This window comes from Nematolebias whitei, chromosome 20 (assembly GCF_014905685.2).
Source record: "Nematolebias whitei isolate Nwh7 chromosome 20, NemWhi1, whole genome shotgun sequence".
NCBI classification, from domain to species: Eukaryota; Metazoa; Chordata; class Actinopteri; order Cyprinodontiformes; family Rivulidae; genus Nematolebias; species Nematolebias whitei.
The window spans coordinates 30,667,040-30,692,438 of NC_056517.1; the positions used below are offsets into that span (position 1 = coordinate 30,667,040).

Consider the following 25,399-nt stretch of genomic DNA (forward strand, 5'->3'; position numbering starts at 1 on the left):
TTACATATATATATATATATATATATATATATATATATATATAGCCAGTTCTGGTTGGCTCTCTGGTAGTGGCGGTGGGCTTCAGAGAGAAGTCGGACCTACAGCGGCACATCTCTGCTCTGAAATCCTCGTTGGCCGGCTACCTGCTCTCGGGTTCGCCAATGGGTTTGGAGGTCCGGTTCTGCTTCAGTTCTGGTCCGGTTCTGTGTAGTCCTTTAGCATTGAAGTGCATTTGAGGGAAAACCTTCGAATGGCCAGCACAGGACCAAATTGAGTCCAAATCTGGATAGAAAAAAATCCCAGTGAGCTCCAGAGAGAACGCCGGACCTACGGCTGCGCATCCCCGCTCCGGAGTCCTCGTGGGCTAGCTACAGTTTTCGGGTTCACCTATGGGTCTGGGGGTCCGGTTCTGCTCCCACTCTGGTCCAGTTCTGTGCGGTTCTCTGAACCCACTGAGCGCCTAAGTCACTGTAAAAGACCAAACTTTTTCCGATCAGATCAAAACGTTTCCTCTATGTATTTCAGCAGAAGGCAACGGGGCTTCTGGGTGGCGCACTGTTGGCTTCTGGGAAATGTAGTCCTTATGAGCAGCGACACAGTGTAGGCTTATTGAGAGAAAACTACAAAATGGCAGCATCTGTCCAAAGTATTTCATTTTATTCATTAACTTTTTACTGTGCCGTATCCAGTACTGTCCCAATCATGTGAGCAATATTAAAGTTGACAATCATGTGTCCTGTACAATTTTTAGTTATTTTCTTCGTGTTCAGTCTTACTTTGAAAACAGTGAAAGAGCGATGGACTACTTTTTTCATTCAACCTTTATTTCTACAGGTAAATCCCATTGAGCCTCGAGGACTCATTTACAAGAGAGACCTGATTTCAACAAAGAATGATGACAACAATGGACAAATAATCATATTGTAACTAATCATATTTCTGTTTACCTGTCTTGACTGTTTATGTATGTATTTATTTATTTATTTATTTATTTATTTATTTATGTAAACCCTGAACAAATGTATGGAGGATTAAAACTGTCATATTTAAGAATAAAACACAAATTTATCTGGCCAGATAAATTTCTGAAATGTGTTTTTATAAATAGATATTTTCCATTTTAATTTTTATTTGTTTCATTATTTGTCAGTTAGTTTTTGTTTTTTTAGACAACTGTTCAGTTTTTTAAAACATTTTTTCCATTTAGTTTTTTTTATATGATTTTCCCCACAAATGTATTTCTGTATTGTTTTCCTTCTACACTTTTTTATGTATTTAGATCCCTGAATGTGTTTTATTTTAGACATTTTTATTTTGACCTTTTTATTTAAAAAATGTATTTAAACCTTGTGTTCTAGATGCACTACTTCCCATTTTGATTTTTTTCCTGCGTTAAGTTCTTCAGTGCATTTATTCCCATGTGGCCATCTCATTATTACATTAAAATTATCTGTAACATCTTATTTGTCAGTTGACTGCAGATTTATCTAAATGTGTATAAGTTATCAAACCACAACCTTTATAGACCACACGTTGATAAATTAGTTGATTCATCCTTATGAGCTGCTGAGCAACAATTACAGCTTTTGGCTTTATTAGTGCATTGAAACAGTTGGAGCTCAGAAGTCCATTGCCCTTGTTAAGAGCTTCCCTGTGCTGTTTACTGCACAAACCGTTTTATACGTTTAGCTGCTTTTGTCTAATGAGCCATGTTTGATATCTGTTGAAGGTGTGAACCCTTCAGTTTGAATGAACCATGACGTCCTGCTGCCTGTTTGTCCATTCTCATGCTGTCTGCTGTCAGAGCCGCTGAGGCTGGGCAGGAATGTCCCCCTGAACAATTACCTGATTAGCTTTCTGAGCACAGCCAAGGCTAGCCGGCTATAATACATGCTGTCACCCTGCGTCCACACACACACCTACAAATACATGTCTACAAGGACAAAAGCTCCCAAGCGCAGAGCTACATGATTCTTTATGTCGCACACATTCGACTGCTCGCTCTAGCCCTACGTTCCTGCTGATACACTGCAGTCCACTAATGGCTCCATTGCCTTGCTGCAGCCGTCGGACTCGGCTCCTCTGACTCGCTTCAACTGGTCAGAGTTCATTCTTATACTTTTAAACACGACTATTCCCTGGAAACAAAACATGTGATCATTTCTCCCCACCTCGCTGTTTAAAATGGGCATATATCCCTTTATAAAGCTGCTTTTCTTGCCTGATAAGAGATTTTACAGAACATTGATCCTGGTTTACACTTTGTGCATTATAAAGTCATGAAGCTGATTTGTGTAACAAGTTTGTTTATGGTTAAAGACAGCACAGCGTTATGACGTGATTAGATAGGATATGATTGCTCATTTGTTGCTGAATTCCTATTAAGTGTTTGATGAATTTTAAATGAGTACACAGTCTCACCCCCTTAGCTCCAATCATGACTCCCTTTGTGCTTTTGCGTCCTCTGAAACTCTTCATCGATGTTGTTGCTCTTATTTGTCAAAAAATGTTTAATTTCTTTTTTATTTAAATGCTATTTCCCCATCGTATTGCAGTATCATCATCCATCTCATCATCCTAAAATCACAAAAAAGTTGGGATGGAATGAAATATTAAAGCCAAAATAACAACAAGCTCACATAAAACACTAATTATTTAGAATATTAGCAGGAGGTGGCAAGGAAAGTTGCTGTAATCCTAACATATCCTTTTGACAAAATAGCAAAAATAAATAAAAACGCTATGCCTAATTCACTTCAATTCAATTCAGAAATACTTTTTTTTTTTTTTTCATTTAGCCTTTATTTATCCAGGTTAGTCTCATTGAGCCACGAGAACTCATTTGCAAGAGAGACCTGTTTTAGGGAGCACATGGTGGGGGTTAAGGGCCTTGCTCATGGGCCCAGAGTGGGGCGAATGAGGGTGGGGGCAAGTGTGGGTGTTTCACCTACCCCACCCCCAATTTTGTTGTTGTCGGGGCCGGGGCGTGAACCGGCGATCTTCGGATCACAAGCCCACCTCTCTAACCTCTGCGCCACCACTCCCCTTTTATTAATCCCAAATGAAAATTAAATGTTTTTGTAGCTAGTTATCCTCGTTTCATTAAGATATGTTAAAGATATTGATGACTGTAGGCAGGAAGGATTTCTTGTAAAGGTCTGTCCCACAGTGGATCTGAAGAAATTTGCTGCAGATGCCGTCCACCCAGACTCAGTTGGCTTCTCGGTTCCCCCGCGCTGCTGGACCGCCCGAATGCCGGGCTGAACTCCTCTCAGATTGATGGTCACTCCTCACAGCAGCCTGCTGAGCTTCTCATCACTGCAGACAGCCAGCTGCAGGTGTCGGAGGATGATCCCAGTCCTTCTGCTGTCACGAGCCGCATTTCCTGCCAGTTCCAGGATCTCAGTTGTCAGGCACTCGAGCACAGCCGGCAGGGAGACAGGGATGTATCCACGGTGCCTCCTCTTCAACTCATTTGAGATTCAGGGCTGCAGCTGAGAGATAATTTGATCTTTTGAGATGTTAATCAGCTGCTCCCGTTTTGTAAAATAAAAACAAATAAAAAAAACAACAAAAAAAAACACCTTGTTGTCATGGATACACATTATAGCAAATGTCCAAAACTAAAAAAGTTTTAGTAAAAATCATTCCAACTGCACAGCATCCGACACCAGAGGAAACATTTGTCCAAAAAAATGTGATTTACATCCAGCAAAAGGGGAATTAAAGTTTCCAAAAGCAAAATCTCAGAATGAACGTAACAGAGCTGCCCCAACTTGCAGCCACCTCTTTAATATAATATAACTAATATAATATAATGCTAATATAGCTTGGTTTTTTTTTTTTTTATTGTATTTGTGTAAACTACTACAAAATGCTCGTGACAGGCTGAGAAGTGGTACTGGAGACGTTTTGGGAGTTTGAAATGTCTTGAAACATTTCCAGGCGCTTGCAGTTTTGTTTGACTCGCACAGGCTTGAAGTCTTTATGCTCAAATTTGGAACATGTTCAAAAAATTGTACCTAATTTTCTTTCAAAATTATCACATAGTTGTTGAGGCCTTCTCATTTTAGCGTTTGTGAATTTGACACGCGTCCTCGGAGTTCAGGCCCAGATCATTACTAAAAAAACTGGTCTAAATCTTCCTGCTTCTTGCATTTTTGTGTCACCAGCTCGTCTCTAACGGTTGCAGCGCTGCTTATGGTCTCTTTCTGCCGTATCACGCTGGTTCAATCACCACATCGTTATGTTGTTTTATGACCTTTTATTTATTTTAATCAGTTTCGTTCTTCACTGTAACAATGTTTGCACATTTTTCGGGCTGCATAAACAAGAGATCTGATTTTGGGTTTTTTCCAAAGAGCATATCTTAATTGGTTAAAAGCTAAATATATGAATTATTGAGCTTTCTTTCTTTTGCATTTATCATAGATTTTTCGACATTTTGTCTTTTTTCCTCGTCAACCCCAAAATGTTAGATAGGGCTCAATCAACACTCCTGCTGCCCTCGGATCAAAATGACAAGCTGGGGCCTTGTGGGTTATTTTGACCCAAAGGCAGCAGCTAAAATTCGGCTGTAGAGCACCACTAATGACCCAAATGATGCAGTTTCTGTTGACTTACCGTCTGAATTTGGACACTTATCTGACACAGCAGGAGAAACCAGCCTGCTGTTCTCTTGTCTTTTTGTTAGATATTGACAGACAGCCCAGTAAATTCATTACTCTACCATGGAGACAAACTCTTTTACCGGCGACTCAGTCTCCTGTTGTAGAGGTCAGTCGCAGAGCAAGCCCTGTACTGCTGAATAGTTTATTTTTTGTTTCAGCTTGGCAGGTAATCCACTGCACTCTCTCTCTTTCTCTCTCTCCACACGCTTCTTTAGTAGTGGCGACTTTTATTTAATGATTCTCTGCTTTGCTTTGCTTCCGTAGGAGTTGATGACCAAACTGATAACGGAGACTCCAGATCATCCCATCCCTTTTCTCATTGATCACCTGCAGTCCAAGCAAGACAGCCATGGAAAACTGCACAGAGCTTTCTCCGGTTCGGCAGCGCTGTGGGCACAGAGTTCACCGGGTTCGTGCACACCAACACAATTTACAGTGGAAATGTTTTCAGGTTCTGTCCCCATCTCATAATAAATCAGTGGTGCTTACAAAGGTTGTGCACCCCTGCTGGTATCTATTTATAAACTGGGCATAATCAAAAAGGACACGCATTTCTGTGTGTCAGCTCTGAAACTGATGTTTATGACCAAAAACGGAAGCATAATTTGAGATAATTTTCCACACACCTTCACTACAGGATTAAACCAAGATAAATGTCCAGTGCAGGGTGCACCACTCTACCTGCAGAGTTTAAAATACCCTTAATGCACAGCAGCACTTATAAGATGGAAAGTGTTTTTAGTGATTAGATGAGGACAAAGAAGAACAATCATCAGTCTAATGGCCCTTATGCATTGTAAGGCCCGGCCCGACCTGGACAGGCCCAACCCGGGTACTGAGTGTGGCATTGGGCAGTCTGGCCCAGTCCAACTCGTTTGTTGGAACCCAAAGACCTGGAGCTCCATTCAGGCCAGGCTAATGCTGCAGATTTGTTGTCATCAGGCTGGTGGCCATTGATTGGTTCGCTGGCCTGGAGGGGGTGGGGGGGTCACATCACAGATGAGTCATACTTCCAGCGACTGCTCCTTACCATTTCCTTCAGCTACTTGCTTCTGGCTGGTTGTGTGATAGAGAGATCTCTGATTTTCCTTTAGAAAAACATGGCTGTGCAAAAGAAATGCCCTGGAAAAACAACAAGGTGCAGTTATTGCTGAGCTGATATTTGTGCAGTTTTGCTGTAATGATCTCGCCTACATGAAGGTGTCTCTGTGTTGAAAGCAAACAAAACCAAAGCTGGGGAAGATTGGGGCTGGGCCGACTATGGCTGGTTCAATGCTGGACGGCACATGAGACAAAACTCTACATCAGTCAGACCTTCAGGGTAAAATAAGACTTTTCACGCAAAGAGCTGACTGAGAAATTAGTAAAACACTCTTATAAAACTTTTAAAATATACCGTACTTGCCAGCATATGTCGCACCGCCGTATAAGTTGCATCTATTATGCATTATCACCACTGACCACACAGAAACATGGGCCGGCGTTGTGCCAAAAATTGATGGGCTGCCAAATGGCGGCCGCAGGAGTGTGCATACTTTTACAAGAATTTAAAAAGCGTAACACTTAAACAATTATTTGCTTGCTTGAAATTATATCAAAGGTGTGTCTCAGTTTAACTTTTCCTTAATAAATGCACTTTGACGCTCAAATCGGCTGCATTTCAAAAATCAGTTTGCGGCTGCTGGAGTGCGCAGAGGGAGGACTCGCTGTGCATTTCTTTGTAATTTTTACAAGATAACCACCTATAAACAATTATTTGTTTGCTTGACATTATAGTAAAGGTGTGTCTCAGTTTAATTTTTACATAATGCACTTTAATGGTCAAATCAGCTGCATTTCTCCTGGGCGGCGCGGTGAAATGCAGCTGATTTGACGTTTGCTTCAGGAGTTCCGGAGCGAGACGAAGGTGGCTTGCTCTGGCAAGCGAAGTGTCTCATTAATAGCCACTTTTACCTATTAATGAGACAATTGGCTTGCCATATTAGTCGAGGGCCCTCTAGTGGCTGAGAATGGTAGTGTTTAATATTTTCCATGTCCAAATGAATGAAATCGTCAGATCTCAGCCAAAAATTGGAATATAAATATGGGGAAAAAAGGTATATTAGTTGCTTCAGTATATAAGCCACAGGATTTGCAAATTTATACAAAAGGTTGTGACTTATACAGCAGAAAATATGGTAATAAAAATATATTTTTGCGATATAAAAAGAATGAACATCAGTTTCTGAAAGTGTGCATGTGGAGGAAAACGGGCACGGAACAGTTCATTAACACAATCCCTACAGTCTAACACGGTGGACTGTAGGATAATTTCATAAAGGTTTGTTTCCGCTGAGGACACCAGGAGACAAGTGAGGACAGAGGAGCAGAAAAATAATTTGATCCAGAGTGGAAAACCTTTTCCAGGGTGCTGAGGGTCTCAGTCTGGGGCTAAAGCCTGTATTTCAACAAGTCGACAACATCAAGCACACTGCCAACAAAACACATGAGTTGCTTTAGACAAGGTCAGTCAAAGTAAGCAAGCGTCTGGACCTGAGGCCAAAACATCTGTGGAAGAACAGAAAATCTGTCCGTGCCGATCCACATCCATTGAAACCTTTTCCAACGGGGACATAGAACTGTTCTTAAAAATACCATAAAATGTCTTTTAATCAGCTTAGATCTCAGGGATGGTTGGTAAGGATAATTTAAATGCCTAAAATTGGCCCTGTTAATCTGCAGATTGCTCAATTGGTCTCTCCTTAACCTGTAGACATCATTCTACCTGTACATATTTGTCTTTCCCAACAGAAAACAAAAACCCGCGCAGGGAGTACAGCAACTTGGAGAAGCCGTGGCAAATTACCCCAAAGAAACCGAAGAAATCCAAGAGCGACCTGGCTGTTTCAAGCATCTCTCCTCCTTCACCAGAATCGAAGTCCTGTAAGTTTTAGCTTCTGCACCATCATAAGTTTTCTTCTGTTTGTTGCTTCCTTTGATTACAGAGACACGTTCGATCTACTTTTATAACACAAAGTTGCACAGTTTTGAAACCTGTTGCATCACTTGTTTCCCAATTACATGCTCCGTTGACTTTAAACTTCATTTAATTTGATGTAATTGTATCTAATTAAAGTTCGTCACAGCGTCTCCTTCCAGCGCCTCTGAGACTAGTTCATTAGAAAGTGACACTTTATACATTTCCTCCTGAAGTAAATTATTCACAAGATTCAGGCGTACATGCAGAATTGATACAGAAACTTTTTATAGTTTTTAAATGAATGACCATAACTGTGGCATTGGAATGAAGCATGAGACTGGAAGCAGCAAGTTTGGGTCAAATGGGGAGGAATCAGAGCCACAGACTGCTTCAATAATTTAACATCGCGCTCTGTCACTGCCAGACAAAGTCTATTTTAGTCTGCGGCCACAATTGTAGGGAAGCGAGCGGAGAGGAGTGAGCACGTGACGTCTGCAAAAAGACAACAAGCGAGGAGACAAACTCGGACAGACATCAAGGTGTTCTAACCTTTCTGAACTCGCATTCAGTGGAGCAGCACATCTTAAAATCTGTTCAACTCTGGAGCAATGAAGCAACTGAAACACTGAGGCTGTTTTGAATCAGCAGTCTGGAATTAGTTATTTCACGACTGCAGCGATAATCTTTGTTTGAACAGATCTGATACCTCTTTTTATATATATATATATATATATATATATATATATATATATTTTGTGAAAATAGTGCCACTCCCACCAAACGGGTGATAATCTATCCAAACAATAAGAAAGTGGATATCCAAGGACGTGAAAATCTGCCTGGTTCAAAAGAGGGAAGCCTTCTTAAAAGGAGATATACAACAGGTGAAGGAATTCCAGAAGAGGTTTAACGCAAAGGCTAGGACAGCAAAAATAGAATACGAGAATAAAACCAAAGGAAAGTTAACTTCTGGAAACCCAATGATGAATGTCGGGGTCCATATTCCATGTTGGGCAGTTTCCAAGCCTGCATCAGTAGACTGTCTGGAGCCAACCTCCTTTGCAGAACAACTGAATAAATATCAAAGTTCATGCTCTATAATCCAGGTAAAAAAAAAAATCCAACAATGTTCAGTCAGGTTATCTGGACAGTTTCTTTTTTTTGTTGTTGTTGTTGAGAGACGTTTCGCCCTCCTGAATGGATACTGAGTAGAGTATTCTATTCTGTCAGTGTTCTGAGTCTCTATTCTAGTAATCTCTATCAGGAATAGATATGTCACCAGATCCAACAGCAGTTCCACTCCAACCAGATGGATCCCTCAAACACTCGACACCACTCTCAAAGACATTATCATTGATGAACGGCTCATCTCTTCCATCCTCCATCAAGTTAACCCACACAAAGCCCCTGGTCCTGACAGGCTCAGAGGTAGAGTGCTCAAGGAGTGCTCCACTCAGCTAAGTGGGCCTCTCACTGAATTCACCTGAGTCCGATGATAAATGTAGAGTTTGTCAAAGGAGAATTTCTGCCACAATTGTGGACGACAAAGTTTATATCTTATCGTATCTTATATCTTATCTTATGAATGTTTCTGTGAGAGATAGACATTTTAAGCAAAAACAACTTTTTGGATTTCTTCAAATATTAAAGCCCACCCCAGCCTCCCAGCTACATATGACCAAACATTTCTCCAAACATAACAGGTGACTGATTTTTTTTTTTCTTCCCATGGCTTCATCAGTCTTTAGAAATTGGGGCAGCCAATGACCGATATACAACACAGATTAAAAAAAAAAAAAAGTTTTGTTCCATATGTAATTTCATTTAATAAAATATAGCTTTATGTTCATTTAATTAATAAAAACCAACATTTAACAATCCTTAGAAAAACATGTACTCCTAAAAATAGTATACAGAAGAAAGTTGTCACCTAAAAAAATCAGTTGTGTGCTACAGAAAGTTGGCTGTAGCTACTGTAGCTGCATCTTTTCATACTTGGTCAGTGGTTAAGTACTGGTACAGGCATGGCTGTTTGTTGACTATTTTTAAAAAAGCGTCCAGTTTCGAAAATTGATCTACTTTTGCGTAAAATCAAACAACTTGACTCCAATCCTTGTTTCAAACAATGCAAACCAAATCTGCATTTTTTTGCTCATAATACAGCACAAGCGCTTTAATAGCAGAGAAAGTCATCTTCAGTCCAGCAGCTGATAAACCTTCGAATGAAACAAAGGCTTCAGGTACAGAGACATGTGCTGCTGCTAAGTTGGCTAGCCAGGGGTCTTAAAATAAATTGTTATTGGTTCAATTAATCCAAGTAGTGGGGGATGAATGCACATTGACCTCACCCATGACTAAAATTTCCACTATGTTTAACCTTTCAAAATAAACTCCCAGCTACTGGCAGAAAAAATAATCTTAATAGGAGGAGGGTGTGGGCATATAAGACTGTTAAGAAACATTTGTGAGAGTCACTTTTTTCCTTCCAGTTTTGCCCATGTCAACTAGCCTTAGAAGATAGCTCATCTCTACTTCCTGCTGTCCCTTTAGAGAGTAAGAAGCCTTGAAAGCTTGAACTAGTTAAAAAAACATGCAGAGGTGTTTTGGCCTGCAGAGCTCATGAAAATTTCCCAATCAGAAGAACTGCCACTCAAAAGCAACACGATGAAGATGCACTAACACACCAAATCCCTGTGTAAAAATCAATGCACCTTTTTGTGCAGAGGGTTGAAGAGTTTTGACCTCTTTTCCACTTGACTAAGAGTTTTTAAATGGACGGATCCTGTCAGAAGTAAACGCTTAACCTTTGTAATCCAAGTGATTAAGATTGAGCACAACCTTTTGCTGCTGCGGGGTACAACACTTGTGGAGAAAACAAAAAAGACCTCATTTTGTCAACGTTAATGAAAGAATATATTTGATCTTTGCTCGGGATTTGGCAGAAACATTTGCTGGGCTGTTTTAGTGCCAAGCAGCTTAGTTAGTCGGGGAAAACAGACTGTAGCAAGGCTGCTGTCAAACGGTAAACTTATTTGTTTAGTTGATGCTTACTTTCTGCACAGGTCTGTCAGCAGATGCTCCTGTATATGTTGCATTTACACATGCAGAAAAACCGTTCTAACGTCCTGTAGGTTGGTTTTAAATTCATTGTCTGTTTAAATCCTTTTATCGCGTTGAGAACACTGGGTAGGGATTATTGGTGCAGCGTTAAAATGGTTCCATTCTTATCTGAGTGACAGATTTATTTTGTGTTAATGTTGGTAATAGTTTATCTGCTTCTGTGCCTCTTTCCTGCGGGGTCCAACAAGGCTCCATTCTTGGACCCCTTCTGTTTTTATTGTATCTGCTCCTCTTGGGGTCTATCCTGAGAAATCATGGTTTTCCTTTCATTGTTATGCTGATTTATCTGGCCTTAAAACTCAACAGTTCCAGCTCCATTCGACCCTCTGTTAAAATGTCTCGATGACATGAAGGCATGGATGGATGGTTTCAATTTTTTAAAGTTTTAATGATCAGAAAACTGAAGTCATTGTGTTGTTTACCGCTGCTCTACTGCTGTCACTGATCTCGTAAATCTTGACTTCAGTTCTTCAGCCATATCTTAAGCGGTCTGTTACGAATCTCGGGATGGTTTTAGAATCTGACTTAAAGTTTAATAAACAGTCTGTTATTCAAAAAAGCTTCTTCCAGCTAAGGCAGATAGCTAAGCTTAAGTCCGTGCTTTCCAGATCTGACCTTGAAAATTTAGTCAATGCGTTTGTTACAACCCAGTCGGACTGTAATGCACTTTATGTTTGGGTCAGTCAGATGTCCCTTTCACGTCTCCAGCTCGTCCAAAATGCTGCAGCTCAGCTGTGCATGTCAGAATTGATTTTAAAATTATCCTGTTGACATTAAAGTGCGTTAAAGACCTTGCACCCTCATACCTCTCTGACCTACTTCAACCAAATGTTCTTTCTCAGGCACTGAAATTGTCTGACCAGCTGCTTTTGGTTGTACCAAAAACCAGGCTGAAGCTCAGAGATCAGACTTTTTCACTCATTGGTCTTAAACTTTGGAACAATCTGCCCCCCAACATTAGACAGGACTTCACTCCTTGCTTTTGAATCTCTCCTTAAAACGCACCTGTATTCACTGACATTTAACACAGTGTGATCTGATTTATTATCCCAATGTTTTTCATCGTGTTTGTTTTCATTTTTTTAATGCTTTTAATTATATCTTGTTGTTTTTGTTTTTTTTACTTGATGCTGTGATTTTTATTAAGCACATTGGTTTTAAATGCACTTTATAAATAAATTTGACTTGACTTAAATGGAGGAGAATAAGAATGTTAGAGATGAATAGATCACGAGTAATCCTTTTCCCCCTTAAAACCTTAAAAGACTTGTTGTTAGTAGTGTTTGGTAACAGCGTGTAAATGAAGCATCCTTTCAGGGCTGTGGGTGGCACAGGAAGACACTGGCTTCATATTGGGGTATGTGGGTCAGTTCCTGCTCCCGTTTTGAGTTGTTTTGGGAATCAAAGTGACTGACACTGTCCCCCTGGCCTCGCACCAGTGAGTTCTGTGCCTCTGGAAACGCTGTGGTGATTTTTGTGCCAAAGCTTCTACTTCACTTCACACAGATGCTCCAAACAAACGGTGGCGTTTACAGTTTACAGTACTGAACAGGGCTGCAGCTTTCAGAGCTTCTGACGTAGGTTGTGTTTTGTGATGTCCAGTGCCGCGGTCAGTCGAGTACCCGTCCTGGGACTGGAGGGAAAGCCGCGACTTCGATGAGCTCAGCCACATCTTGCAGGAGAGCAAGAAGCTCGGCAAAGCCCTGGAGAGCCTGTCACGCAGTGAGTGGCTGCACCTCATGTTCCCATCACACCGAGCAGAATTTAGCCCGTCTTCACAAAATCAGCTGGAAACTTTGTGAATCATTTATAGCTTTTAGTAAAAGCATCATTAGATCTTCTTGGAGACTCTATAAAAAAAAGATGGACTTTGATCATAAAAAATGAGGTTGTTTTCAAGTTTGTTTTCAGGTCTATTAAAAAGAAAAAGATCTATAAAAAAAAATATCCGAGAATGACATCTTCTCTTTGGTAGTCTGTTGCAAGAGCTCTGAACATATTGTTTTTATTTATCTACCAGATTTTCTACTGATCTTATTTTATTTGGAAAAAGTTTTTTTAAAGACATTTTTGCACACAGGTTTGTAAATCAAGTAATTAACAATTTCAAATACCATGAACCCATATTATAATATAAAACATAGTTTTTGTTTTTTCCATCTGCTCCCTTCTTCAGGGGTCGCCATAGCAACCGAACTCGCATAAAAGATTTGGCAATTGTTTTACACCGGACGCCCTTCCTGACCCGACCTGGGCTTAAACTTGCAGTTTAAACTTGGGATTAAAACATAATGAACACATTAAATGTTTAAAGTATAAGAAATTACACCATTAAAACGGTACATTTGGATTTTATGGCAGCAACATGGGGCAACAAAAGTCTTTCATAGTAAGTGGTAAGAAGAAACAGGGAGATGATTTTGCAGCTGATTCAGTTTTTTGGCAGCAGGTCAGTATTTACAGTAAATACAGTCCAGAAATCCCACAGTCTTCTCGGGACCAACGCTCGTTTCAAATGGACTGAGGCAAAAAAGACTGTTCTGTGGTCAGACAAATCTTTCTGTAAACTCCAAAAACTGCTTCCTTTGTAGTAAAGAAGACAGAAACCAAATGGCCTGTTAAATGATTGCGTTCTGTTTTTTATTTTACATTTTCAGAATCCAGGTTGTTCATGCATGAGAGGTCCCCACGAATTCAAATGAGGTTTCATGTGTAAAGCAGGAGCAAAACTAAAAGCACACAGAAGAAAGTTGAGATCATTTGCTTTCTTCATTATTGCATCCCGATAAGAACGGTCTGATTGTAGTAAATGTGAGATGCACCGGTGAAAAAAACGTAAAAACTGAAGAACTAAGGACACAGGTGGAATATTAATGATGCGGTATTATTGTTTCAGCAACACCAGGCTGCAGAACATATTCTGATCCCCAGCAGCTCTCCACTCGCCTTTCAGACTTGTTGGTCAGAGACTGCACAGATGGCTGATATAAACAGCACTTCTGTAGCTTCTTCAGGTTGGCATGAGTGAAACCCCCCAAAAATATATATTTTTAAACATGTCTGGATTACAGTATAGCTCACTGTATTAGTATTTTTTTTCCAAGTTCAAAGTCGAGTAATGTATAAAAACAGCACACAGGAGAAAGTTGTTGAGTGATAATGTTATATGGAGCCCCAATATGAAGAAAAGCTCTTTATTTCAAGTTTTCTTCTTGCTAAACAATATTTCTGTTTCTAGTAATATACTATGGCAACATGCAATCTAAAATATCAGTTTTACATCTTATACTTTGATGTCCAATTTGCAATAAAATAGACAATATTGTGCTTTAAGGTGTGGTATGTCGTGTCAGAGCTGTCATTACATTTCACAGCGAGCCCTTTAAAGATTTCTTCAGAGCACAATTGAATTAATGAGGTGTAAATATTATACTTTATTTATGCAGGACAGTGAGTATTTATATACATAAATGTGGGTGGGAAAAGGAGGTTTAACTCTCGGTTAGCAGCAGATTAAAAAGTGAATCAGGTGTTTAAAAGCATCCTTTCTTACCTGCTGCTGAAAGGTGAAGGTGGATGGTAATGTTTTTGCTGCTTCTTCTTCTTTAGAACTTTATTAACAACCCCAAATAGAACAATTTAACAAGATACAAATACAAACTCGTGGAGGTTTTACAATATAATGAAAAATAAAATAAAAAATACAAAGGAGTAAGATTATATGAGAAACATAAAACAAAAAGGTTTTCGATATCTGTTAGATGATTCTAGCAGTTTTCCAGTTTTTTATGTACTAAATGAAGAATAATGTGACTTAAATTTGTTCATAAAACAAGGGAAGAAGGGCTTTTTAACCCTCCACTTCCTACAGTGGATGTACAACTATATTTATGGTATCAGAGAAAGATGAAATTAGATTAAAAACATAAAATAAAACGTCATCGGCATCAAAAGAAGGAATGTTGGAGGAGTGGTGGCGCAGAGGTTGGAGAAGGTGAGCCTGTGATAGGAAGGTCACCGGTTCAACTCCCCATACTGACGACGTCAAAATGCGGGTGGGAAAGGTGAAACACCTAAACCTGTCTCCACCCTCATTTGTTCCACCCTGAGCCCTTGAGCAAGGCCTTTAACCCCCACCATCTGCTCCCCCCGATGCCCTAGATAGCAGCTCTCTGCTCCACACAGAGGGCTGTGGTAGCTCGGTGGTCTGCGGTTGTATCAGGAAGGGCATCCGGTGTAGAAACAATTTCCAAGTCTTCGTGCGAGTTAGTCCACTGTGGCGACCTCTGAAGAAGGGAGCAGCCGAAAAAATCAATCAATCAATCAAAAGAAGGAATAAGTTTGAGATAAATCCAGCTCGTTTTTGCAGCTTGGGTCCCTGTATGTGTTAGCAAAATATTTAATGAACAATGGACAGATCTGATTGAAACTCTCAGATAATAGTTCATAGATTAACATTTACAATGGAATCATTTTTGGAGCAAATTCAGTCAAAATGGCCGCCATAGCCAACTGGTTCTCCATTAATTTGCAAGAGTTGCTTCTCTGAATTCCTCAGAGGTTCAAACAAGTTTTACTCCAAGAACAACTTGTTTAAATCATGTAACCTTTAAGTTCACGTTTGGATTCTTGAGTTCTTGGTTGGCAACTCTTTAAAGTTTAATGTTGATTAAAAATGTGTCATCGTTATGAGGTCGTCACAGCTGATTCAATAGAGATGAAAGGTTGCATCACACAGATACAACTTTTTTAATATAAATGTCAGAATGAGACTTTTTTTCTTTTTTTTATCTGAACTCGAGAGAAACTGAAAGATTAAAAGATCTTTTTAAACCTTCGACACTAAAAGTCTACAACTTTCAGTAAATTTAGCAGCTTTGAACCGTCATGAAAATGGCCTTTAAACTGCTCGAGTTACACGTTTGTGCGATGAACCTTTTGGTCTTTTCCCTGCAGGCATTGCCATTTCTGATGAGCTCGACCAGGTAGGCACAATTTCAATGTGTTGGAATCTTTACGAAACTCATTAATATCTAACAATGTTGAAGCTGTGAGGAAATCGAGTCCTGTCCTGTCAGATTTTCTCCACGCTGCATCGAATCACTTGGTTGACAGAGCAGCACGGCCTGGGTTCTGATGATAAATGGTCATGTAAAAGGATTTTTCAGCCACCCTGTCTTGTCTCTCAGCGTTGCTGCTTAACCGTTCGTCTTACTTGCAAAAACTTTACCCGAGCTGTCTTTGTCCTCGCCGAGTCCCATCTCTCTCGGCACACTGAAGCAGAGGCTGCACAGATCCATTCAGAAAAGATGGATGTGACGGCTTCTGTGCACAGCACAACATTTCCAACAATTTTCTTTCTTCTGATTGAAATGTAATGAATGAGCACATGCTTTCATCGTGCTAAGTCCATTAAATTTCAAACCAGGCTGGGTTTTATGGAACACCAAGATGCTCAAAATTAAATAAATAAATAAGACATTATAAAATAGGAAAAATATTCATTATTTTATTTCATAATCGTGTTCATCATGATGGCTTATTTATTTCATAATGCCACTTTTCAGCAGAATGACTTCAGCTGTCAATCACAGTCAGTGGGTTGGACCTGCCTGCTCACTGGTACAGCTAACAGCGAGTCCTCCCGTGCGCGCTCCCGCGGCACCGATCGATTTATGGCGGTCCATCACTTTTTGTCACGACACCTGTATCTTCTCAGTTTGATCTGCTAAAGTTACCTGAGCTGAACGAAGTTCACGCAACTCTGCCATCCGTCACGACTGTTGACCTAGCAAGTCGCTGCTAGCTGCTATGCTAGCTGTACCAGTGAGCAGGTATTCAGGAAAATGAATGGATGTGAATTAGTGTTGCCAGATCTTGCAATAGAAACAAGCAACCAGCTCTATGAAAACAAGCACAACTGGCAACCTACCACATTGTGTAAAACGGAGGCCGTTTTTAAACAGTATATACATACATTTATTATGGCATTACACATAAACAACAGCAAAACACTTTGAATAACATACTTTTAAGCTCTGAAAAAATACATTTTGCATATGTAAAAATATGTAAATCATATTTTTAAAACAAAACATCCTGACGTGTGTGAGTGGAGCCCCCTAGTGGTCGGCCACAGTATGAGTTTGTGTGTGTGCCTGTCGCCAATAAACAGGCAATAAACAGGAAACGGGGGCTTGGAAGGGACAAACTACTTATGACCACTCGTCTTTTGCTTTATTGTGCGGAGCTGGGAGATAATCAACTAGTTTCACTCGGAAAGAAAGTCAAGCCCAGATAAGCAACATCACGTTCAAAACAAGCCCAAAAAAACACGACTCAGAAGATTTGCAAGGGACTTTAGAAAAAACGAGCCCAAAGTCACTAATAATAAGCAAACTTGACAACACTGTTGGCAGCATGGTGGCGAAACTGGTAGAGCTGCTGCCTCTCAGCGAGCAGGTCCTTGGTTCAAACTCTGGTCCAGGGGCCTTTCTGGGTGGAGTTAGCATGTTCTCTCCGTGCACGCGTGGGTTTTCTCCGGGTACTCCGGTTTCCTCCCACAGACCAAAAACCTGCATGTTAGGCTGATTGGTAACTCTAAATTGTCCCTAGGAGTGAGAGTGAGTGAGAGAGTGAATGGTTGTTTGTCTCGTTGGTCTCTGTGTGTCCCTGTGATGGACTTGCGACCCGTCCAAGGTGTACCCCGCCACTCGCACAGTGATTGCAGGACATGTGCACCGGCGACCCCCGTGACCCAAAATGGAATAAGCGGGTAAAAATAATGGATGGATGGACAATACTGTTGTGAAGCCAGTGGGCGTGCGGGTTCAACCCACTGACATTGATTGACAGCTGAAGTCATTCTGCTGAAAAGTGACATTATGAATAAGTCGTTATGAAAATCGCCATTATGAAATGAAAGAATAAAAATGAAGAGTTTTCATAAAAATGAGCTTAGATACTTATTTCATAATGCTTTATTTGCTTATTTAATTTTGAACATTTTGGTGTTCCATAGGGTTTAGTCGTGATACGAAATATATATTTTTTTATTTTTTTATTGGTGTGTAAAATGTGTGCAGGAATCAGTGAATGCATTTTTAACCTTATCTGTTTAGACCTTTATGGGATATAACGCAGTCCTGCGCCCTCGAGTGGTGGGCGAGTGGGGCGGTCGTGAGGAAAACGATGCAGACCCGCTGGCTGCTGAGATGCTGCAGCCCCCGGTCCCTCGAGCCAAAACCGAAGTGTGCTGGAGCCGAGACAACAGCCCAGCTCGCAGGTTAGTCCCTGCATATCTGTGGTCGTAAATGGGTAAAGTTGAAAACTTTACAAAGCTATTTGTAGCTCTTAAAAAGAAGAAGAGACTTCTGAGTGTATATATAAATAAACGTGATTTGAAGTCACGTTTGCAAAGCAGTTTTAATATGAATTAGTCAGCTGCTGAGGTATTATTTGGTCTTCTTGAAGGTCAGTGTTTCAGTAAAGCTGTGAATAGAGGTCACAGAAGAGCAATAAGGAGAGCTGTGGGAACTTTTATGTATAAGTATGCATGTGTGTGTGGGTGTGACGTTTTAAAAAGGAAGGATATAAAACCATAAATCATAGGTAGACCTCAGATACAGTTAATATTGAGTTACTGAATGAATGATTCAGTTAAAGACTAAAGATGAGTATGAATTCTTTGACAGGCTGACAGTGTCTACAAAGTTGTTTTTTTTTACCGTAATTTCTGGACTGTTGAGCACAACTGAATATAGGCTGTACCCACTAAATTTAAATATGCGTGCATATATAGTGTGTGTGTATATACAGTGCCTTGCGAAAGTATTCGGCCCCCTTGAACTTTTCAACCTTTTGCCACATTTCAGGCTTCAAACATAAAGACAAAAAAATTTTTTTTTTGAAGAATCAACAAGTAGGACACAAATCGTGAAGTGGATTGAAATTTATTGGATGTGTCAAACTTTTTTAACAAATAAAAAACTGAAAAGTGGGGCATGCAATATAATTCGGCCCCCTTGCGTTAATACTTTGTAGCGCTGCCTTTTGCTGCAGTTCCAGCTGCAAGTCTCTTGGGGTTTGTCTCTATCAGTTTTGCACATGGAGACACTGAAATTCTTCCCCATTCTTCTTTGCAAAACAGCTCGAGCTCAGTGAGGTTGGATGGAGAGCGTTTGTGAACAGCAGTCTTCAGCTCTTTCCACATATTCTCGATTGGATTCAGGTCTGGACTTTGACTTGGCCATTCCAACACCTGGATACGTTTATTTGTGAACCATTCCATTGTAGATTTGGCTTTATGTTTTGATCATTGTCTTGTTGGAAGATAAATCTCCGTCCCAGTCTAAGGTCTCTTGCAGACTCAAACAGGTTTTCTTCCAGAATGGTCCTGTATTTGGCCCCATCCATCTTCCCATCAATTCTGACCATCTTCCCTGTCCCTGCTGACGAAAAGCAGGCCCAAACCATGATGCTGCCACCACCATGTTTGACAGTGGGGATGGTGTGTTCAGGGTTGTGAGCTGTGTTGCTTTTACGCCAAACATATCGTTTTGCATTGTGTCCAAACAGTTGGATTTTGGTTTCATGTGACCAGAGCTCCTTCTTCCACATGTTTGGTGTCTCCCAGGTGCTTGTAACAAACTTTAAACAACACTTTTTATGGATATCTTTGAGAAATGGCTTTCTTCTCGCCACTCTTCCATAAAGGCCAGATTTGTGCAGTGTACGACTGATTGTTGTCTTATGGACAGACTCTCCCACCTCAGCTGTAGATCTCTGCAGTTCATCCAGAGTGATCATGGTCCTCTTGGCTGCATCTCTGATCAGTCTTCTCCTTGTTTGAGATGAAAGTTTAGAGGGACGGCCGGGTCTTGGTAGATTTGCAGTGGTCTGATACTCCTTCCATTTCAATTTGATTGCTTGCACAGTGCTCCTTGGGATGTTTAAAGCTTGGGAAATCTTTTTGTATCCAAATCCGGCTTTAAACTTCTCCACAACAGTCTCTCTGACCTGCCTGGTGTGTTCCTTGGTCTTCATGATGCTCTCTGCGCTTTGAACAGAACCCTGAGACTATCACAGAGCATTTGCATTTATACGGAGACTTGATTACACACAGGTGGATTCTATTTATCATCATCAGTCATTTGGGACAACATTGGATCATTCATAGATCCTCACTGAACTTCTGGAGTGAGTTTGCTGCTCTGAAAGTAAAGGAGCACAATAATATTGCATGCCCCCCTTTTCAGTTTTTTATTTGTTAAAAAAGTTTGACACATCCAATAAATTTCATCCCACTTCACGATTGTGTCCCACTTATTGTTGATTCTTCACAAAAAAATTAAAATTTTATATCATTATGTTTAAAGCCTGAAATGTGGCAAAAGGTTGAAAAGTTCAAAGGGGCCGAATACTTTCGCAAGGCACTGCATGTACCATAATTTGCGCTGTACTTGTCGCACCGCCCTATAAGTCACATCAGTCCATATTTGTCTAAAAAGGTGGAAAAATCCATAAATTAGCCGCATCATTGTTCAAATTCCAAAACGTTCAATACAATCATATCCTGGATGACTGAGAATCTTCACCAACATCATTGTTCAAAGCGTGAGAAAAAAGTAGTGGCTTATAGTCTGGAAATTACGGTACTTATGAGGCAGAACTCGAACTCTATAAATATAATTTATTTAATGGTTTTCATATTTTCTCTGTGAAGATGCTCACATCAGGATCTTTTTGGGAATCCCTTGTGGCTGCTAAGTAGGAACAGTTGTGGGGCTTTACTGACCAAGCCAGTGTTTTGACTTCTAGTTTTCATCGTTTTAATGAATAATTTGTGCTACTTAAGTTTGGTTCTTGTTGCTTTATTCTGCTCAGTTTGATGTCTTCGGTACAAACAATACAAACCTGCTGTTATTGTTTCATTCAGTTATTCAGCTCAACTGTTGAATGTTCTGTTATCCTGCAATAACTGAGCTACTTAACGTGTTTTTGTCTCCAGTTACAGCCAGCTCCCCCAGCATCCTCCATCAGTGTCAAATAAATCAGTGATGGGTGTTAATTTATGCCATTGTCAACTTGATTCAGTCCCAGAAGGACTTCCTGATTTCTAATGAAGAAACAACCCTTTATTTATTTGTGAACTCAAAATTGTTTTTTGGTTACTGTAGTATTTGATGAGAAATGGAACTTATCTAAGTCAGAATATTTTAATTGTATATCATTTATGTTGCGAAAACGAGCTCCTTTATCTTAAGAGAACAATATAAGTTACTTTTTATTTTGAGAAAAAGTTAAGAAAATAAATATCCATTAATTAATTGGTCATTTTATCCTCAGTGTGTAAATATTCACCCTCATATTTAAAGGAAAATTAAGGTGATTTTAATGTTGCCATTAAAAGCAAAACCATCTTTGAAAATGGCTTTTGTAGAATCAAACTAACTAATCTAATGAGCACAAAACCCTCACCAGGGGATGTTAAAACTCTGCATCCATCATGTTTGACCCTTTCCTATTAGCTGCAAATAGAAGTCATTAAACACAGATTAGCATCAAATGATCACTCCTCCGGTCTTACAGTCCACACCTTCATACGAAGCATAATAATTAATTTATTTAATATGCTGGTAATGCAAATGAGTCCTTTTTAAATGGTTGCGTCAGAGATAAGGGATTCAGTCCTGCTTTTAAAACAACTGTTTAAGTGAAACCAATCTTAAAGTAAATGCAAATGAAGATTAATTAAGCAGGAAGTGAAATATGTCCATAGCTGCAGTCTTTAGGATGACACACTAAGTTTTATAAATGACGAGTGAGAAAGAGTGGTATAGACTGTAACGATGCAATAAACTGGAGTCTGAACATTAAATGTAAATTAAATCTAAGCAGAACAGTTTTGATGAAGCTGAAACCAACTCCTGTTCATTATGACTCATAGGACTCTGAAAGTAAATAAAAAAACAATTCATCTTTTTGGATTTCTGTCTTTGATGTTTCATTAATTTAATAGTTTTTTTTTCTTGCGTTTGTCTGATTTGAACTGATTGTTGACTAAAACATACACTTTCAGCAGCTTCTCTTTTCAAGCTAACATGTTCAAGGCCCTTTATTGTCATTCGCATCATGTGGTACATGAGGTGGAACAAAATTGTGCACTCAAGGTCCCAGTTGCACCCAAAAATGGCAAAAACATAAAAAGAAAACACTATACAAGGATCTAAGATATACGCTAAACGAACACTAAACAATACACTAAAAAGTCCAAAATATGCGCTAAACGCTAATAATATGGTATATTAAACAGCAGCCCGAACATGAGTCTGTGGTGAGCAGATGGTATGAATAAATACAGCAGCATGAGATCAGCAGCATAGAAAAGTCACATATCACCACTTAAAGTTAATTAAAGTAACATGCTCTCAGTTCCTGTTATTTTGTGGTCAGGAGTCCAAACATTGCTCAGTTGCTCATTGCAGCAATCGCCCAATCTCATCTTTTTTAGAAAGATGTACTTCAACCACACAGTGCTGATATCGGCTGCATGGTGTTTTATCCCAGCTCTTTACACTGCAGTGATCCATGCATGGGTGACTGCAGGGCATGGTTGTTGGAGGATAAATCTACTTTTTGTTTGAGCTAGAAAAAAAAAAAAGCCTATTTGTTTAGTCTTCACCCTCACACAGATAAGAAATGAAGACATGACCGCAACACAAGCAGGATTTTCATGAAAGGTTTAGGGTTTTTTTTGTCTGTGCAGTTCCTAAAGAAAACTTGTTTGTGTTTTAAGCATGTTACAGAGCGGAACAATAATACTTTACATGTTATTAAGTAGTAAGCAGTCCAGGTTTTTATGGGTTTTGATTTTCACTCCTCAGCCTAAAGATGGAGACGAGGAGCAAAGGACTGAAGGAGCAGCAGCAGCATCACAAAAAGCTGCTGGCTGCCATGCTGTCCCAGGACTCGTTTGAATCGGTCAACAGCACCGTCCCCTCCGTCCTGGAGGAGGAGATCGAGGATGAGGATGACGCCATGGAGCTTCTGGGTAATCTCACAAAGCTAAACTGCTGACAAACACAGGCACAGAGCTGAAACGATACAAAATGAGCGCTCTTTGCACGATTCATTGCACTTTTTAGTCACGTTAAAATAAAATAAGTTGTAAATTTTTGTAAATTCATTGTCTGGTTGAATTTGCTCTGACCACAAGAGAACCAAGAAGTAGCCCAGTGGATTTATTTTATCTGAGTGGAGAAGAGATTTAGAATGTTTTATAATCTGAGTTTTGATTTTAATGCCCAGATAAGAAGACAATTAATGAGTGAATCAACACATAAAGACGTAAAAATGTTTTATAATAATACCAAACTTTTGATTATAATACTCCAGTAAAAATGTTTTTGTGAATAATATTATAGGTCTTTTCTTTTGTCTCCAATTTATGAAGGGACAAGTTGACATTGTCAGTAATTAGCTTTTTATTTTACAGACAAACACGATAATTCTTATCTCTTGCTTCAAACATTTGTTTTAAAACGGCGTTATCGCATAGTTTAATGCTGCCGGAAACTTTCCAAACGTCTAACTTCATCGTTTTTATTGCCTATACCGTATTTTTCAGACTATAAGGAGCACATGAAATTCTTAAATTTCCTCAAAAATCGACAGTGAGCCTTATAATCTGGTGCGCCTTATGTTTGAACTCTGATGGCGCTAACTGACCTCGAACCGATTGTATGTGGTTATTGTGAATGAGTTGAGTAAAGTTTGACTTATCTGACTGTTTTGTTTCACTTAATGCTCCTTATAGTCCAAAAAATACGGTAGTCATCAAAAACAGGTGATCGTGTTTTTGCTTGATTCAAACCAAAACAATACTATGACATTAAATTCAACTTTAGTGGTTCTGGACCTCGACTTCTTAAAAACCGCTGTATTTATTATGAGCAGAAACACAGGAAGTAACACCTCCTGCCAGATTAAATCTGGTGCCTGAAAATACTTAATGTGCTGGAACGCTTCTTCCATTTCTGTCACGTCTTACTAAATTTTGTCTCTTTGAATTAGTAATCCTCATCAGCAGGGGTGACTATCTCAATAAAAGCAGCTTGAAGTCACACACTGTGCATACATATGCACGAGCAGCAGGTGGCACAACATTCAGTTTAAGGAACAGCTAATAGCTGCTGGAGAAAATTCAGCTTTTATGCAAACTGATTCTGGGGTTGGTTAATAAATGGCTGCCGTGCAGCATTACTTTGGTTGAATATCAGCTCACAGGGAGCTCTTTTTGCTTCAGTTACAGTGCCTCACTGTTGATCAAGAAGTCTTTTGCTCTGTGCTGACATGCGATCTACGTACGCCTTTGCTCTCTGCGCTTCTGCACAGCTTTCCTGCTTGTTAGCCGCATCCTTTCTTCCTGGTTGAAACAGAGGCTCACGCTGATGCGTGGCAGTAAAAGTCCTCCGGGTTCCACACTATAGCTGCTGTAAATGTTCAGATTGTCAAAGCATTTCTACGTCTTGTTAACATTTACAGATCTACCGTGTTTTTCGGACTATAAGGCGCAATATCAATGAACGGGTCTGTTTTCATACATAAGGCTCATTAAGTGAAACAAAACAGTCAGATAAGTCAAACTTTATTCAACTCATTCACAATAATTCAAGATTGTTCAGCTTTACCACATAAAATCGGTTCGAGGTCAGTAAGCACAACCAGAATTAATACATGAGGCGCACCGGATTATAAGGCTCACTGTTGATATTTGAGAAAATTAAAGGCTTTTAAGTGCGCCTTATAGTGGGAAAAATACGGTAATTAAATATGAAGTTGTGGATTAAAGCTTTTTTTTAAGACACTTAAACACACGGAATAAGTTATTTACTCTTATTAGGTTTGAATGATTGTGTGCTTTGTGATTTAAAATTTATTCAAGGTTCTTTGCCATTCGCACCCCATGTGGTACATGTGGTGGAACGAAATTATGTACACAGGGTCCCAGTTACATCCAATAATAAAATGTAAAAGAAAAACGGCAATAAGATCTAAGATATGAACTAAGAAAAACATCAACAAAAATACACTAAGCATTAATAGCACAAAAACATCACGTCAAACTGCAGCACGAACATGAGTCTGTGTGAGTAGATGAGCACACATGAACACAGCAACATGAAACGGATCAGCAGCAACATGAAACGGATCAGCAGCAACATGAAACGGATCAGCAGCAACATGATGTGATTTTTCTCAGTGATTATTCTGGTTAGAGATTCATGAGTCGAACAGCCTCAGGGTAGAAGCTGTTCCTCAGTCTAGTGGTTCTACACTTAATGCTCCTTAACCTCCTTCCTGAGGGGAGCGGGGCAAAAAGTGTTTGTGCTGGGTGAGTGGGGTCCTTCATGATGCAGGTGGCCCTCTTCCTGCATCTGGAGGTGTAGATGTCTGTGATGGTGGGGAGGCTGACTCCAACAGACTTCTGCACAGCCTTCACCGCTCTGCATTTATTCATAGTGTAACATGTTTGATTTGTTGTTTTCTTCTACTTTATAGTGATCTTCTGATCCAATATGGGTGTTTGTGAATACATGAGCTGTAAAATTGGTTCTATATTTTGGAGGAAATCCTATATGGATTTCCT

General features: G+C 39.8%; 1 protein-coding gene across 1 annotated transcript in view; it reads left to right on the plus strand.

The window, feature by feature from the left end:
• The window catches only part of c20h8orf34 (chromosome 20 C8orf34 homolog), a 103,018-nt gene that overhangs the window by 16,142 nt on the left and 61,477 nt on the right, over window positions 1-25,399 (plus strand). The window contains exons 2-7 of the mRNA XM_037694317.1: window positions 4,935-5,079; window positions 7,461-7,592; window positions 12,352-12,471; window positions 15,706-15,734; window positions 17,871-18,034; window positions 22,635-22,801. Of these exons, the coding sequence (XP_037550245.1) occupies window positions 4,935-5,079; window positions 7,461-7,592; window positions 12,352-12,471; window positions 15,706-15,734; window positions 17,871-18,034; window positions 22,635-22,801 (757 nt within the window). The remainder of the gene's footprint in view (window positions 1-4,934; window positions 5,080-7,460; window positions 7,593-12,351; window positions 12,472-15,705; window positions 15,735-17,870; window positions 18,035-22,634; window positions 22,802-25,399) is intronic.